This window comes from Ascaphus truei, chromosome 1 (genome assembly GCF_040206685.1).
Source record: "Ascaphus truei isolate aAscTru1 chromosome 1, aAscTru1.hap1, whole genome shotgun sequence".
Taxonomy (NCBI): Eukaryota; Metazoa; Chordata; class Amphibia; order Anura; family Ascaphidae; genus Ascaphus; species Ascaphus truei.
The window spans coordinates 276073684-276089332 of record NC_134483.1 but is presented as its reverse complement, the minus strand read 5'-3'; the positions used below and the strand labels follow the sequence as shown (position 1 = coordinate 276089332).

At 48.0% G+C, this 15649-nt stretch overlaps 1 protein-coding gene across 1 annotated transcript in view; it reads right to left on the bottom strand.

Moving 5' to 3' along the window:
- Positions 1–5962, bottom strand: part of B4GALT1 (beta-1,4-galactosyltransferase 1) — a 124664-nt gene extending 118702 nt beyond the window's left edge. Inside the window, exon 1 of the mRNA XM_075604477.1 lies at positions 5141–5962. Coding sequence (XP_075460592.1) covers positions 5141–5438 — 298 coding nt within the window. The 5' untranslated portion in view covers positions 5439–5962. The remainder of the gene's footprint in view (positions 1–5140) is intronic.
- Between the last annotated feature and the right edge of the window lie 9687 nt (positions 5963–15649).

The following is a 15649-nucleotide window of genomic DNA, read 5'->3' as shown; positions in this document are numbered from 1 at the left end:
AGATCAGTGTTGATGTGCTTCTTGCCCTCCTTGCGCTGAATGGTAAAGTCAAACTCCTGAAGGGCAATGCTCCAGGGCAACATATTCCCATTTTCATCCGACACCCACTGCAACTAGCTAAGGGGGTTGTGATCCGTGACCACAGTGAAGGGTCTCCCATACACATAGGGCTGCAACTTCTTTAGAGCCCGAATTAGGTCTAGGCACCCTTTCAGCGCCTGGAATGACACCCCACACACAAGAGACCAGGCTACCAGCACCGGGAGCCGCTTCTTTGTGACATTTTAAGGGGTATGAATAGGGTTGTCTGGGAGCTCAAAAGCTGTGACCCTTAATATCAGTAATCCACAGAGGTAATCACACAGGGGACACAATATAATTGAGATATAATCATTCAAATTCAATAGCACATAAGAAACATATTGATCCCTTAGTGAAGGTATGACCCATTCACCTCTCCATAGGGCTTTCCTTAGAATATATGTACTCGCTGTTAGTCCCCTGTGGTCCTCATGCGTGCAACCATGTTCAAGGTCCAAGAGTTGAATACGTATTGTATGGTGCACAGCAACAAAAACCAGGCCATGTGGCAAATAAAAAATCAATTTATTGAAACTGCATAAAAAAACGGCAATACAAATACAATACATTTTTTCGAAATTTGTAAGGGGCTTGGCCAGGGCGCTATATTGGGGCACGAACTTCTTATTGCATCCGGCGGTTCCTAGAAAAGCGAGGACCTGCTTTTTAGTGGGGGGAACCGGCCAGACCAATATTGCCTCCACTTTGGCGGGCTCGGGATTGAGATGCCCTCCGCCTACCCGGTGGCCGAAGTACAATACCTCCGCCGTGCCGACTTGGCACTTGGACGGCTTTAGTGTCAGGACGGCTTCCCTGATCCTATCTAAGACCACCGCTACATGAACCAAATGTGTGTCCCTAAAGAAAGCCAAGTCGTCCAGATAAGCCCTAGCGCAGCCATGCATCCCTTTCAGCAACCGTTTGACCACGTGCTGGAATGTCGTCGGCGTGTTCTTCATCCCGAATGGCATGACCGAAAACATACATACATACATACATACATACATACATACATACATAAAAATAAACCTTTACAGTAGTAAGTAATGCTTTGGGCTCCGAATTAACAGTTTGCATGCTACAGCGAGAATATTTACATTTTCGGACACATTTTACTACAACAGATGTGTGTTAAGTACATAGTATTTTTCTATAATAAATAGGGACATAAGACTCGTCACCCGCCGTGTCGCTGTCGCCAATGACGGCACTATAGGCACGGCCTTAGTCACATGCTCACAAGTGTGCAGTCTGTGAGAGATTGGGATGGATTGAGGGGAGATATTGTTAATTTGAGGCACCTTTGCAGAAGGTAATAAGTGGGTCAGCTAGGTGACTTATTGCACCTTTAATATGTACAAGAAAGAGTTACAATACCTCCTAAATATGTACAGTTGAATAATATGCAATATGTAAGTTGCCCCAAATAGCAGATAATATGGCCATTTTGAACCTACTAACGTCAATTGAAAAAAAAAACAAGCAATTGCTGCAGCGGCTTTTCAACATTTAGCCAAGTGACAACATTTAAGAGCACACTGCAACCAACTTCAACTGACCACAGTAGGATAATCAAGTGCAAATCGTATAGATTTGTGTCTATTCAATACGCAGTGAAGCCATATTAACCATGTTATATTACACCCTATTAATCCCATTCGCTAGGATAGAAATAAACTTTTCTCCAGCATAGGGGATAGACTTTTCTTCCATCAAAATCACATTATTTTGCTCTTTTCAGTATTGTCATGGTTTAAGTACGGCTTATGAAATGATATTGCGAAACTGACAACCACCATGAAATAGATTGCATGCTTTGTATGTTAATGCTACAGTATGTGTCTATAAGTTCAACTTACAACACTGAACACTCAGTCACAGCTAAATAAGATCTTTAAAGAAAGGTAAGAAATTACATGTCTCAATCACCTTGTGGGTAGAGTACCATGTGCTGTGCTTTAATCAAGTCCTGTTTTCCTACACCATTGATACTGATAAAACAAGTGGTTAAATGGTTCCACAGAAGGAACAAAACAAATAGATATAGATATATAGAGTGCTGGACAAATACGGTTGCCCCTGGGGCCCGGATTGGCCCCCTGGCGACCCCCCCCTCATGGCCGTGCAGCGCATGCGGTTCTTTGCTTGTAAAAAAATAAAAAAAAATAAATGTAATCCCTCTTCCCGATTGGTGTGACTCGACGACGTGCTGCCAGGATTTTTTATTTTCCCCCCCAGCAGGCAGGCTGGCAATGTTTGCGCCCGCCGTTGGGCTGGTGGTGTTTCTTCCCTCGGGAGGGGGCAATGCAGTCCTTTGTCTCCCGACGCTCCCTCGCCCGGCGCGGGAGATGGGCGCGGGGGGGGGGGGGAGGAGCTGGATGCCGGCGCGGGAGATGGCCACGGGTGGTAGCGGGGCAGTGGCTTTCGCAGGGGGGGGGGGGAGCGTGGCAGTGGCGGTCGCAGCTAGCGCCTGGTGGGTACAGGGGGCGGCGGGGAGCTGCCTGCTCAGATTGCCTGCCTTCCCCCCCCTCATCCAAAGCTGCATCATGTAGTGTGTGTAGGACAGTCACCCAGTCACCCTCCCCTGTCACAGTCACCCTCCCGTCACCCTCCCTGTCACAGTCACCCCACCCAATTATCCCACCCAATCACCCCACTCTGCGTCTCACCGACTCTCTGTCCCTCACCGACTCTCTGTCCCTCACCGACTCTCTGTCCCTCACCGACTCTCTGTCCCTCACCGACTCTCTGTCCCTCACCGACTCTCTGTCCCTCACCGACTCTCTGTCCCTCACCGACTCTCTGTCCCTCACCGACTCCCCTCCCTCTCTCACCCCCTCCCCTCCCTCTCTCACCCCCTCCCCTCCCTCTCTCACCCCCTCACCTCCCTCTCTCACCCCCTCACCTCCCCCTCTCACCCCCTCCTCTCACCCCCTCACCTCCCTCTCTCACACCCCCTCACCTCCCTCTCTCACCCCCTCACCTCCCCCTCTCACCCCCTCACCTCCCCCTCACCCCCTCCTCTCACCCCCTCCCTCCCTCTCACCCCTCACCTCCCTCTCTCACCCCCTCCATCCCCCTCTCACCCCTCTCTCTCACCCCTCCCTCCCTCTCACCCCCTCACCTCCCCCTCCTCACCCCTCACCTCCCCCTCTCACCCCCTCACCTCCCCCTCTCACCCCCTCACCCCTCACTCCCCCTCTCACCTCCTGCTCACTCTCACCCCCTCTCGCTCTCTCTCACCCCCTCTCGCTCTCTCTCACCCCCTCCCTCTCTCTCACCCCCTCCCTCTCTCTCACCCCCTCCCTCTCTCTCTCACCCCCTCCCTCTCTCTCACCCCCTCCCCTCTCCTCTCACCCCCTCTCGCTCTCTCTCACCCCCTCTCGCTCTCTCTCACCCCCCTCTCGCTCTCTCTCACCCCCCTCTCGCTCTCTCTCAGCCCCTCTCTCTCTCTCAGCCCCCTCTCTCTCTCTCAGCCCATCTCTCTCTCTCAGCCCTCTCTCTCTCTCAGCCCCTCTCTCTCTCTCAGCCCCTCTCTCTCTCTCAGCCCCTCTCTCTCTCTCAGCCCCTCTCTCTCTCTCAGGCCCCTCTCTCTCTCTCTCAGCCCCTCTCTCTCTCTCTCAGCCCCTCTCTCTCTCTCAGCCCCTCTCTCTCTCTCACCCCCTCTCTCTCACCCCCTGTATCTGGATAGCTTATTTACCCTATATATGTTAACTGCCCTATACTACACCAAATAACCTATACTGCGTTCTTCCAGATCTGACTCAAGCTTCACACGGGAGACATCGGAATCTCCCCTAACCCAGAAGACAGGTAGGAACACACCTCCCCTACAATGTAGAACATTGTGGGAATGAGGGTATCTGACATTGAGGAACTGCGGATCAGGTAAGATCCCAGGCGGGATTGCTGCTTAGATAATGTGAAACTGGGGCATCCAGATGCTGGTTAAGGGGTTCAAGAAACTAGTCATTCACATCTGGCTTTTATTTCTAGATCCGACATTTACTTACACACACACACACACACACACACACACGTAACAAGGACTAATTGTAGTATAATGTAATACAATAAACTTATGTCAAAAACGAAAGTTGTTCTTACTAGGAATTTATTCAATGTATTTTATTTATATATTTTATTTTAAAGCGGGGTTGGGGGCGGGACTAGGTGGCGAGTAGATTTTTTGGTTAGGCAACTAGATTTTTGGGTGATTTGTCAAGCACTGTAGATAGATATATTACACACACGATAATGAAGTGTATGCTGTCACTAACAATTTTTTATGCGTCCAATGAACCCCTAGGTTGAACTTTTCAGACATTGAGCAAAACATATAAGGCTCGAGAATAAACAAGTTTGTTATATCACGGCATGAAAGCCGTTTTTTGTTTAAGTTATTTGATTTTTTTTTATTTGGATCGATATATAACAGTAGTTTGTTCTTGTATTGCACTGTATTAATGTTCTAATTTATGGAAGCATAATTCTGCATTGTCTATAACAAAACAAATAGCAGATGTTGTGGCACACAGTAAAACGTGACCAATGACCTGCAACAATTCGAAAGTGCTTTAATGAAGGAATCTAACCTTTACAGGCTATGGTGGTCTAGTGAACAAACAACGTTTACTTTGACAGAGCAAGTTTTATTTTTGTGCTATCGGCTTCAACCAGTTAATGGAGATTATTGTGTATTTTCTTTAAGCTTGATGCATGGACCACCCGGCACTAAAATGTATTAAATTAAACACTTCACAGTTGCAACAGATCAGGTTTTCCCATTTGAGAGACAGCCTAGACTTTACAATGTACAGAACACCATAGAAGATCTAAGCATATAAAGCATGGACACCATAAGGTCTGTGTGCACTTAAATACACAAGGGGCTGTGTATCAAAGTGGCTGAATTTAGGCGAAAAAAAGGCAGATGTATAAAATACACTAAGGGAAACATTAATACATAATTACCATCGATTTCACAAACACTATTACGTGCAGAATTTGCTATACTAAGAATCACTAAGTTATGGGGAACAAATAGCATGCTGCTTACCCAAGAGTGGAGAGGTCTCGGGACAGTCCAACAGCTCCACCATTTCTTTTGCCGTGGTGCTATGTGGACGCGTTGTACTTTGCACAGTACTTGCTGCTAGGGGGCTGCTGCTGGAGGTCGAGTAGTGGTGTTCCGTGAAGTACTGAAATATGTTCAGCTCTCTCTCAGACACGTAGTAGATTAGGGTAATGCTGAGGTGAAGGGCGCAGAAGACCACCAGGAACCTACATGCTTTTTGTAAGGAGGCACCGGGCAGGGCTGCTACAACGGAGCCTGGTAATAGCGGATCTCTCATCATGCTGAATAAAGCGCCGCTAAACAATAAGACAAAAAAACAGGCATCCAGCACACAATTGTAAGGTTATTTTTTTTAAATAGGCGCGTTTAAATGCAACTCAATGTATGTGTCGGAAGATCACATACACAAAAGAAGAAAAAAAAAAGTAATCCAATGTATACCAATCCTTAATTGCACGTCGTGAAAGAGCGGATACTGCTTTGGCATTTTTCTGATATCGTTAGATAGCTCATATTCTTTGCATCAACGAGCTGCTGTAGAGAGCAGGAGGGGGAAGAGCTAAACATGTGAACTTCACGCCCCCCAAAAATAAAGTGGGATACACTTAAAAAAGAGCAGTTTGATGAGATCCGGTCAAATGTGTGTACCCATGATTGCTTTTTTTTTTCCGGCTATAGTCGCAGGAGAGATAACCCGGGGGAGCTCTACAGTAGCTAAAGCGATGTTCAATTGCTCTTGCAGCATCAATACTCTTTAGAGCTCTTAAACTGAACACGCATTCTCAGAACAGCCAGGGAAAGAATTATGTGTGACGTCAGAGGGAGTTGTGTCATAAAGGGGAGGAGGGTAAAACTGAAAGACAGGTCTGCACAGAGACCCTACGGGCACCATGACAAGCCCCACCCACATATTCACACAGGTTCCTTTCCACATGTTTGTGTGTGGCTTGTTGTCAGCCTGCATCTGCTCCTTCCCCCTCGGGAGTATTTATTGCTCATAAAATGTCATCAGATACTGCACAGTGGGGTTTAAATTTCGTTTGTTTTAATATTCCCTGCACATCTCTGTTTATCATTCTTTATTCTGGCAACCATTCAATATGTAAATCTACCACATTCCTAGAAGGATCAACCTGGGATATATTGGAAAGAGAGTAGCCAGGGAGCTGCTTGAAAAATGTGTAACTTGTGATACCTTTGTAGCAGGGTTCCCCCTGGCCCCCCTTACCTCCGCTTAGCGGGCGGACCCCCGCACTGTGCCAGGGAGCTGCAGAGCCGGGTGCTTCGCCGGGGGCTCCCGGCGGCATCTACAGCCAGGCGCCGCCATGTTCAAAGCGTTTGCGCATGCGCTGCAGAGTTGCGGCGACCATTAACCAGATTGCAGATGGGCAGAGGTGACGCTCCGTAGCGCAGGGACATCCCAAGTCAGTGCATGCGCAGACAGAGCCTGCGGCAGCCATTACAGACTTGCGCATGCGCAGTTACGATCGCGCAAGCGGCCTCAATGTAAAAGAGCTCTGCAAAGGACTACAACTCCCAGCAGCCTCCGGGGACTGCCCTATGATCCCTATCACATGCAGCATTACAGCCAATAGGGCTTACAGATTCTCCTGCTGCAATTAGCAGTAGCCCCTGCATACTAGGCCAGGTTTCCCCCCTAGGCCCCGGGATATACCATAGATTGTGGTTGCTACAGGGACACACCCTGTAGCACACACCCTAGGTAGGGACCCTGCCCCTTTAGTTATTTGCTGAGTTCAAGGACACAGTTCACCTGCTGTGCAGCCCTGATTATCGTGTCTGGACGCAGACCATCGCTCAAGATAGAGACTATCTTCATAGTGGGATTGTCTGGCGGGATGCCACCCCACGCACAAGAGTGGAAGCATCATGGATCACGCTTTCGGATCCATCAGCCAAGTACAGCATCTGCGCGCCCGTGTGTGGACACACCCGGCAGGTACCATCAAGTCACCAAGTGCACCAACTACATACCTCATATTAGTGGGCAGCGCAGTTCCACACTTGGGTGGGTTTCTGGGACTTTTGAGACACTTGGGTGGATGGTGGTGGGGTACGGCCCAGCGAGGCCAGGTTACAGGGTGACATTACTGTGATGTTATTGATGTTGTATTGTGATGTGTTATGATTTAGTTGAATATAGTAAACTGTTTTATGCATACCTGGTGTAAGTACTTACTGTATGTGGTTCCTGTGTAATGGGTTATTCTACACACTAGAATCCCTGCACAGGTGGAGGCGCTGTAAGTAGTACGTTCCAGGATACACCCCAGGCTCCCAGTGGCGTAGGTTCAGGCCTCCTGTGAGTCTGACAGTTAACGCACCATACACCTGGTAACATATGTAGATTTCCCTACATGGTACCTATCTGCTATTGGTCAGGGAGCGGGGGGGGGGGGGGGGGGGGGTGGGGTATGTGTTACACCTTATTGAGAGCAAAACATTGTTATGGTGATTTAAACAGGCTTGTTCTACCTGTAGTGTTTCTGGACCTATTTGTGCTTCTGTAAATACCTTTGCCAAAGGGACATTTGGTAACTTTATCAATATAAGAAACGGTGTAATGAACAGTTACCATATCTAAATAACTTCTATACACATGAATTGAAGTTACATATGTAGCATACTTTTCCTTTACCCAATGGAAGTTATGTCGACTACGGTGTGTGTGTGGTGCGTTACCTGTGGCTCACAGAAGACCTGAACCTCTGCCGCTGGGAGCCTGGGGTGTACCTGATTCTTATGGTGACAGCGCCTCCACCTGCAAGGGATTCCAAATTGGCGGGATGAACCCTTACACGAACAATACTAATAATGCCCGTACACAAATATATGCTAACAACCTTTACTGAACACAATATTGGTACCCTGTACCACACAGTAATAGAGACCCCAAACTGATACCCACAGTGAGTGTCCCCAGAGTACATTGGGTGCCAGGCGCCAATTCCCTGATATCCCTTTCCCAATGTCAAGCATACCCAAAGTGTTGGAGATAGAGCTATCCCGTGGAGTGGTGGTGCACGTGGTTAGGTACCTGCCCGGGGCTCCAGCACCCACGTATTGCAGAATATTACAGAATAAGAGGATCTGTCTGATCCAACGTTGTCCGCGATGGCGTCCGCCTTTGCGTGGGGTGAACTCCGGAGTGGATAATATCACCTAACCTTCGTTACTGTGTAGCTGGTCTGGTCCCAGACCACATGCCGCAGTCACCGCGTGGCGTCTCACCGGTGCTGTACCTGACTATATGCAGCTACTGGGGAAAGGTCCCTGACTATGGGCTTTCCCTATAGCAAGCAACAGAGAAGCCCAATGCTACATCCAATATGACAAAAATACACAGTGAAATACTTGTATATTCTCTTGAAAAAGGGTAATTTAGTTTAACCTAAAGCATTGTAACCTGTGAGCCACGACAAGGCAGACCCAGTTCGCAGGTCCTAACACTACCAGATAAAATACTAATATACACTGGCGACACGCTTTATTGCGCATCGGCCAGATCCGCAAGCCGGGAGATTTCCCGGCTTGCTAGTGGCCGCCCCTCGGTGTGCCGCGCGTCATAGACGCGCGGTCACGCGTCTTCGGGAGCGTGCGCCCCCAGCACGCGCGTCCAGGGGCTCCCCGAGGGAGCCCTGGTGTCCCGCGATCGCGGGACAGCGGCAGGGGGTTCCGGGGGACCCGGCGGACCCGGCAGCGGTAGGGAGAGCGCCCCGATCGGAGGGCGCTCTTCCGCTGCTTCGGCGCGCGCCCGTCACTCTCGGGCGCGCGCCAGGCTACTGCTGCGGCACAGAACGGGCAAATGCTCGAATAAACTGTGCCGCAGCAGTACCTCTATTAGGATTAAAATTCTCATTTACCTCTATTAGGAGGGAGAGAGACCAACATTGGATCTATATCCAGTAGAATGAAAAAGAACTGCTGACTTGGGAAGTGGGGAGGGGTGAGCTTAAAACGCTGGGAAGGAGGAGCCACTAACATCCAACAGCTGAGACAGCTGAAAATAAGTTAACAAACAACACACAGAACCCCAGCAAGCTCACTTTAGGAACCCATGAGCCCCCCACAAAATATATATGTATATAAGTATCAAAAAGAAGACCTATTGAGCATGGCAAATGTATACAACAAGCGACAGAGAAGCTCAATGCTACATCCAATATGACAAAAACACCCTAAAATACTTATATATTCTCTTGAAAAAGGGTCATTTAGTTTAATCCTTAGGACAAAGCATTGTAAGCCTGCGAGCCACGACAACGCAAACCCAGTTCGCAGGTCGTAACACTACCAGATTGTGGCGGGGAAGGGGTTAACCAGGCTTATAATAAAAGTCACTTGCCCACTTGTTTAACCCTGACCTGTGTTTTGGGGTCCTAGAGTGTTACCTCTTGGGCCCGGGCATTGTGTATGCATTACTGAGACTGTGTGCAAAATATGAGTAAACTGCCATTTTCGTGTTTTCCCCTTTTCCAGAGGTGCGGGGACTGGGAGATTTTCAGGAGGTAAGATTCAGGGTCGGTTTGCCAGAGAAAGGCAGGGTCGGTTTGCGCGGTCACGCGTCTTCGGGAGCGTGCGCCCCCTGCACGCGCGTCCAGGGGCTCCCCGAGGGAGCCCTGGTGTCCCGCGATCGCGGGACAGCGGCAGGGGGTTCCGGGGGACCCGGCGGACCCGGCAGCGGTAGGGAGAGCGCCCCGATCGGAGGGCGCTCTTCCGCTGCTTCGGCGCGCGCCCGTCACTCTCGGGCGCGCGCCAGGCTACTGCTGCGGCACAGAACGGGCAAATGCTCGAATAAACTGTGCCGCAGCAGTACCTCTATTAGGATTAAAATTCTCATTTACCTCTATTAGGAGGGAGAGAGACCAACATTGGATCTATATCCAGTAGAATGAAAAAGAACTGCTGACTTGGGAAGTGGGGAGGGGTGAGCTTAAAACGCTGGAAGGAGGAGCCACTAACATCCAACAGCTGAGACAGCTGAAAATAAGTTAACAAACAACACACAGAACCCCAGCAAGCTCACTTTAGGAACCCATGAGCCCCCCACAAAATATATATGTATATAAGTATCAAAAAGAAGACCTATTGAGCATGGCAAATGTATACAACAAGCGACAGAGAAGCTCAATGCTACATCCAATATGACAAAAACACCCTAAAATACTTATATATTCTCTTGAAAAAGGGTCATTTAGTTTAATCCTTAGGACAAAGCATTGTAAGCCTGCGAGCCACGACAAGGCAAACCCAGTTCGCAGGTCGTAACACAACCAGATTGTGGCGGGGAAGGGGTTAACCAGGCTTATAATAAAAGTCACTTGCCCACTTGTTTAACCCTGACCTGTGTTTTGGGGTCCTAGAGTGTTACCTCTTGGGCCCGGGCATTGTGTATGCATTACTGAGACTGTGTGCAAAATATGAGTAAACTGCCATTTTCGTGTTTTCCCCTTTTCCAGAGGTGCGGGGACTGGGAGATTTTCAGGAGGTAAGATTCAGGGTCGGTTTGCCAGAGAAAGTCGTTACAGATCGTGGCTATGTATCGGGGTTCTCAAGTTATGAGTTACCCCAGATATGTTTCTGGGAATCAAGAGAGATTCTCGGTTACATAGAAGCCCAGGGCTCTGGGCAGACCCCATCCTGAAAAAGGTTCTTGCGACTCACCATTAGGACGTCCAGCTTCAGCACAGAGCAGGAAAAAGTAAAAATGAGACACAGAGTTTCCGGGTATAGGGGAAGTTTGTATCAGTAACATGGAAACACAAGAGGTTAATGAATCCCTACACTCTGAATCCAGGATAGGGGTTCAGGGGGGAAATCATATCATGTTAAAGGTATGAATTATAGTAGCTCCCGCTCAGGATAAAGCAGAGAGTTTATTGGGGGGTGTGACAGGATAAATAAAAGCCACCAGCTATTTGCCTGGCAGACATATGTTTAGTCTGCAGTGCAGCAGTGATGAGGTTAACTTCAGCTGGGAAGCTCATGGCAATTAGTTGAATCCCAGCTGCCTAATCAAGGTGTGTTAAAAAACCCAGGATGTGCACACATGCAGCTAGCTGGTCAGGAGACAGGAGTGAGTTACTGAAGAGATTACTGATATAAGGTCTGTTTGCAAAGTACATTTTTTTGATGAACTGTTGTGTCCTGCATGCTGAAGAAAACCTGTTTTGTTTGCATGCTGAAGAGAACCTGCTTTGTTTTCCATGCTGAAGATAAGCTATTTTGTTTTGTCTGCTGAAGAAAAGCTATTTTGTTTTGTGTGCTGTATGTTTTAAGGCTGAATAAATAAGCCCAGCAGCCTCGGCCTTCACTGGAGAAAGTTACAAGCCCTGGCTACTTCCAGCCCAGGTTGGGGAGAAAACTGCCGACTCCCTTGTAGATTCGGGCTCTGGGAAAACTCTGGTCCTCCAGGAACTGTTACCGCCTAACGTGTGTTCTTTTGACTCTCCATGGAGTATAGAATGTATACACGGCGATGTAAAGCGGTATCCGACGGCCAAAATTCGGCTACAGGTAAAAGGCCAGGAGGCCTACCTCGAAGTAGGAGTCGCTCCTTGACTCCCTGCCCCCGTTGTGCTCGGCCGGGACTGGCCTTTCTTTTCGGACCTAATGGCTCCAGTCTCCCACGAGGAGCCTTATTCTATGGCTCAGGAGAACCCTGGCAAACTGTTCCCCTTCTCGGCAGACCTTTTTCCCAGTAGACACCGGGTTCAAAAGAATCGGAAGCAAAGACGCTCTGACAAACAGGACTGGTTTCAGAAATCTGGGTCTCAAGGTGACCATTCTAATAGCCAGAAGTCACAAGTGATGACTGGGGATGGCCAGAGGGAGGGGGATATGGGCCCTGGAGATTTACCAGATCTATACCTCCCTGATTTTTGCCAGAGAAAAAGGGAAGACCCAGTTCTTGCTAGACAGTATGACAAGGTGGTAAAAATTGATGAGCAAATTTTGAATGTACAGGGGGTGATAGTATTCCCCCATTTTGAGTTATCAAATGATATCCTGTATAGGGTGAATAGGCAGACACAAACAGGGGAGGTCACCAGACAGATATTGATTCCCAAGGCGTTTGTTAAATCTGTGTTCACTCTAACCCATACTGTCCCTTGGAGTGGTCACCTGGGCAGGGATAAAACATTGGACCGTATTTCGTCCCGATTCTATTGGCCAGGGATGCATAGTGATATTGCTAAGTTATGTGCGGCATGTCCGGAGTGCCAGCTAACTAGTCCAAAGGGACAAAAAACAGCCCCTTTGGTTCCTCTACCCTTGGTGTCAGTTCCCTTTGAGAGGATTGGGGTAGACTTGGTAAGACCTCTAGAACCTTCTGCGAAAGAACACGGGTTTATTCTTGTAATAGTTGATTATGCAACAAGATATCCTGAGGCGTTCCCCCTGAGAACAGCAACGATGAAGCAAGTAGCCAACAAGTTGTTGGAGCTGTTCTAACGGATTGGACTTCCCCAGGTTATGTTGACAGACCAAGGTACAAATTTTATGGCTAAACTGATGCAGGATGTCTTAAAATTACTAGAGGTCAAGTCGGTTCGGACATCGATCTACCATCCACAGACTGACGGATTGGTGGAAAGATTTAACCGAACTCTAAAAGGGATGCTGAGGAAATTTGTAGATTCAGAGAAGAGAGCCTGGGATGAACTTCTCCCTTTTCTGCTGTTTGCAGTGCGGGAAGTTCCCCAGGCCTCCACGGATTCTCTCAATTTGAACTGCTGTATGGCCGCCAACCCCGGGGTATCCTAGACCTCCTAAAGGAGTCCTGGGAGGAACAGCGGTCCCCTTCTAATAATACCCTGCAATATGTACTAGACCTTAGGAAGCGCCTAGATGTGGTCGGCCATTTTGCTAGGGAGAATTTTAGATCAGCCTAGGACAGTCAGGAAAGACATTACAATTAGAATGCTCGCATTAGAGTGTTTCACCCGGGAGACCAGGTGATGTTATTGTTACCCAATTGCGAGAATAAACTCCTGGCCAAATGCCAGGGCCCATTCGAAGTACTCCGCCGCACAGGTGATGTGAATTACGAGATCGCTCAACCAGGGTCCAGGAAGGGTAAACAAATTTATCATGTGAACTTGCTGAAACCCTGGAAGATGCAGCAGGCTCTATTCATCCACCCGGTGGAGGAGGAAACGGACTTGGGTCCTCAGCCCCCACGGGAGAACATCGTGGGTGACGATAAAATCCCAATGGGTAAATAGTTGTCCTCTGAACAAAAAGGGGACTTGTTAGCAATAATTACACAAGTCCATGATGTTTTTTCTTATTTACCAGGACAAACAAACTTAATTTCACATGTGATCGAGACAGCACCTGGGGTAAAAGTACGTTCCCGTCCTTATAGGTTGCTTGAAAGTCGTAGGGCCCTGGTAGAGGAGGAGGTACAAGAAATGTTACACTTTGGAGTGATTGAGGAATCATGCAGTGAGTGGTGTAGTCCACTAGTTATGGTCCCTAAACCCGATGGGAAGGTAAGATTTTGTGTGGACTTTCGAAAGGTCAATGCGGTATCCAAATTTGACGCATATCCGATGCCAAGGGTGGACGAATTAATCGACGCCCTTGGTAACGCGGAATATATATCCACGCTGGACTTAACAAAAGGATACTGGCAAATACCCTTAGAGGAAAAGTCCAAGTGCAAAACAGCCTTTGCCACTCCCATGCATTTATACTAGTTTGTGACAATGCCATTTGGACTGCATGGAGCCCCAGCCACATTTCATAGACTCATGGATAAGGTGCTGCGACCCCATAGGACTTATGCCGCAGCCTACCTAGATGACATTGTCATTTATAGTAAACACTGGTGGGCCCATCTAAATAGGCTGAAAGCGGTCCTCAAATCTCTAAGAGAGGCAGGGCTCACAGCCAACCCTAAGACATGTGCCTTGGGTAAAGCAGAAACCAAATACTTAGGGTATGCAGTGGGAGGTGGAAAAGTAAGGCCACTAGCCGACAAGGTAGTTGCCCTGAAAGAAGTTCCGACCCCCCAAACAAAAACACAGGTATGCTCTCTGCTGGGTTTAGCAAGATACTACCGGCGGTTCATCCCCAACTACTTGGAAGTAGCAGCCCCTTTAACGGACCTCACAAAAAAGTGTGCCCCTACACAAGTGGTATGGTCAAGGGAGTGTCAGAGAGACTTTGAGGACATAAAAAGGTGTCTATCAGAGGGTCCCGTCCTTAGAAGCCCAGACTTAAACAGGCCTTTTGTAGTGCAAACGGATTCATCAGAGATAGGGCTAGGGGCAATGTTGTCACAACAGTTTGAGGGAGTTGAACACCCTATCCTTTTCCTGAGTAGGAAATTGTTCCCGAGGGAAAAAAATTACTCAGTGATTGAGAAGGAGTGCTTGCTGTAAAGTGGGTAATCGAGGCTTTAAGGCATTACCTGGCAGGAGTCCATTTTACTCTGGTGACAGACCATGCTCCACTGAAGTGGTTAAATAGCATGAAAGATTCCAATGCTAGGTTAACTAGGTGGTATATGGCCCTCCAACCCTTCTCATTTGAGATTCAGCACAGGCCAGGAAAAGAGAACGCAAATGCGGATTTCTTTTCTAGAGAAGGGGTGGATGGTCGTGCTTCAGCCGTGCGTAGCCCCAGCCACACACTAACAGGGGAGGAATGTAACAGGGTAAATAAAAGCCACCAGCTATATGCCTGGCAGACATATGTTTAGTCTGCAGTGCAGCAGTGATGAGGTTAACTTCAGCTGGGAAGCTCATGGCAATTAGTTGAATCCCAGCTGCCTAATCAAGGTGTGTTAAAAACCCCAGGATGTGCACACATGCAGCTAGCTGGTCAGGAGACAGGAGTGAGTTACTGAAGAGATTACTGATATAAGGTCTGTTTTGCAAAGTACATTTTTTTGATGAACTGTTGTGTCCTGCATGCTGAAGAAAACCTGTTTTGTTTGCATGCTGAAGAGAACCTGCTTTGCTTGCCATGCTGAAGATAAGCTATTTTGTTTTGTCTGCTGAAGAAAAGCTATTTTGTTTTGTGTGCTGTATGTTTTAAGGCTGAATAAATAAGCCTTGTCAAGAGACCCTGCGTGTGTCGTTGCATGTACGCTGCAACAGGGGGTAAGGAAAATGTTTAATTCATGTTAGAATAAAACTGTGTTAGTTAAGGTTTAAAGTATAGGTTATTGAAACCGGTATAGTTTTAAGCAACAGTGTTTTAAGATATGGTTAATCTTTAAGCATTACATTAGGCAGGATCTTTAGTCTGCAAAGTCTCTTCGGGGGCTTATGACTAATAGTTCAAAGAGACATTTGTCCTAGAAGTGTGATCTGTTTATCAGCAGGAAAGGCTAAGTTGGCCCCAGTATTCGCAGCTTCAAAGGGTCCCTTCAAACGTCAGGAACTAGAGGTGTTAAACCTTGTGTTCACAGGCAGGAGTGAGGTAGACTGAGTGGCACTCATTAAGGAAGCAGGA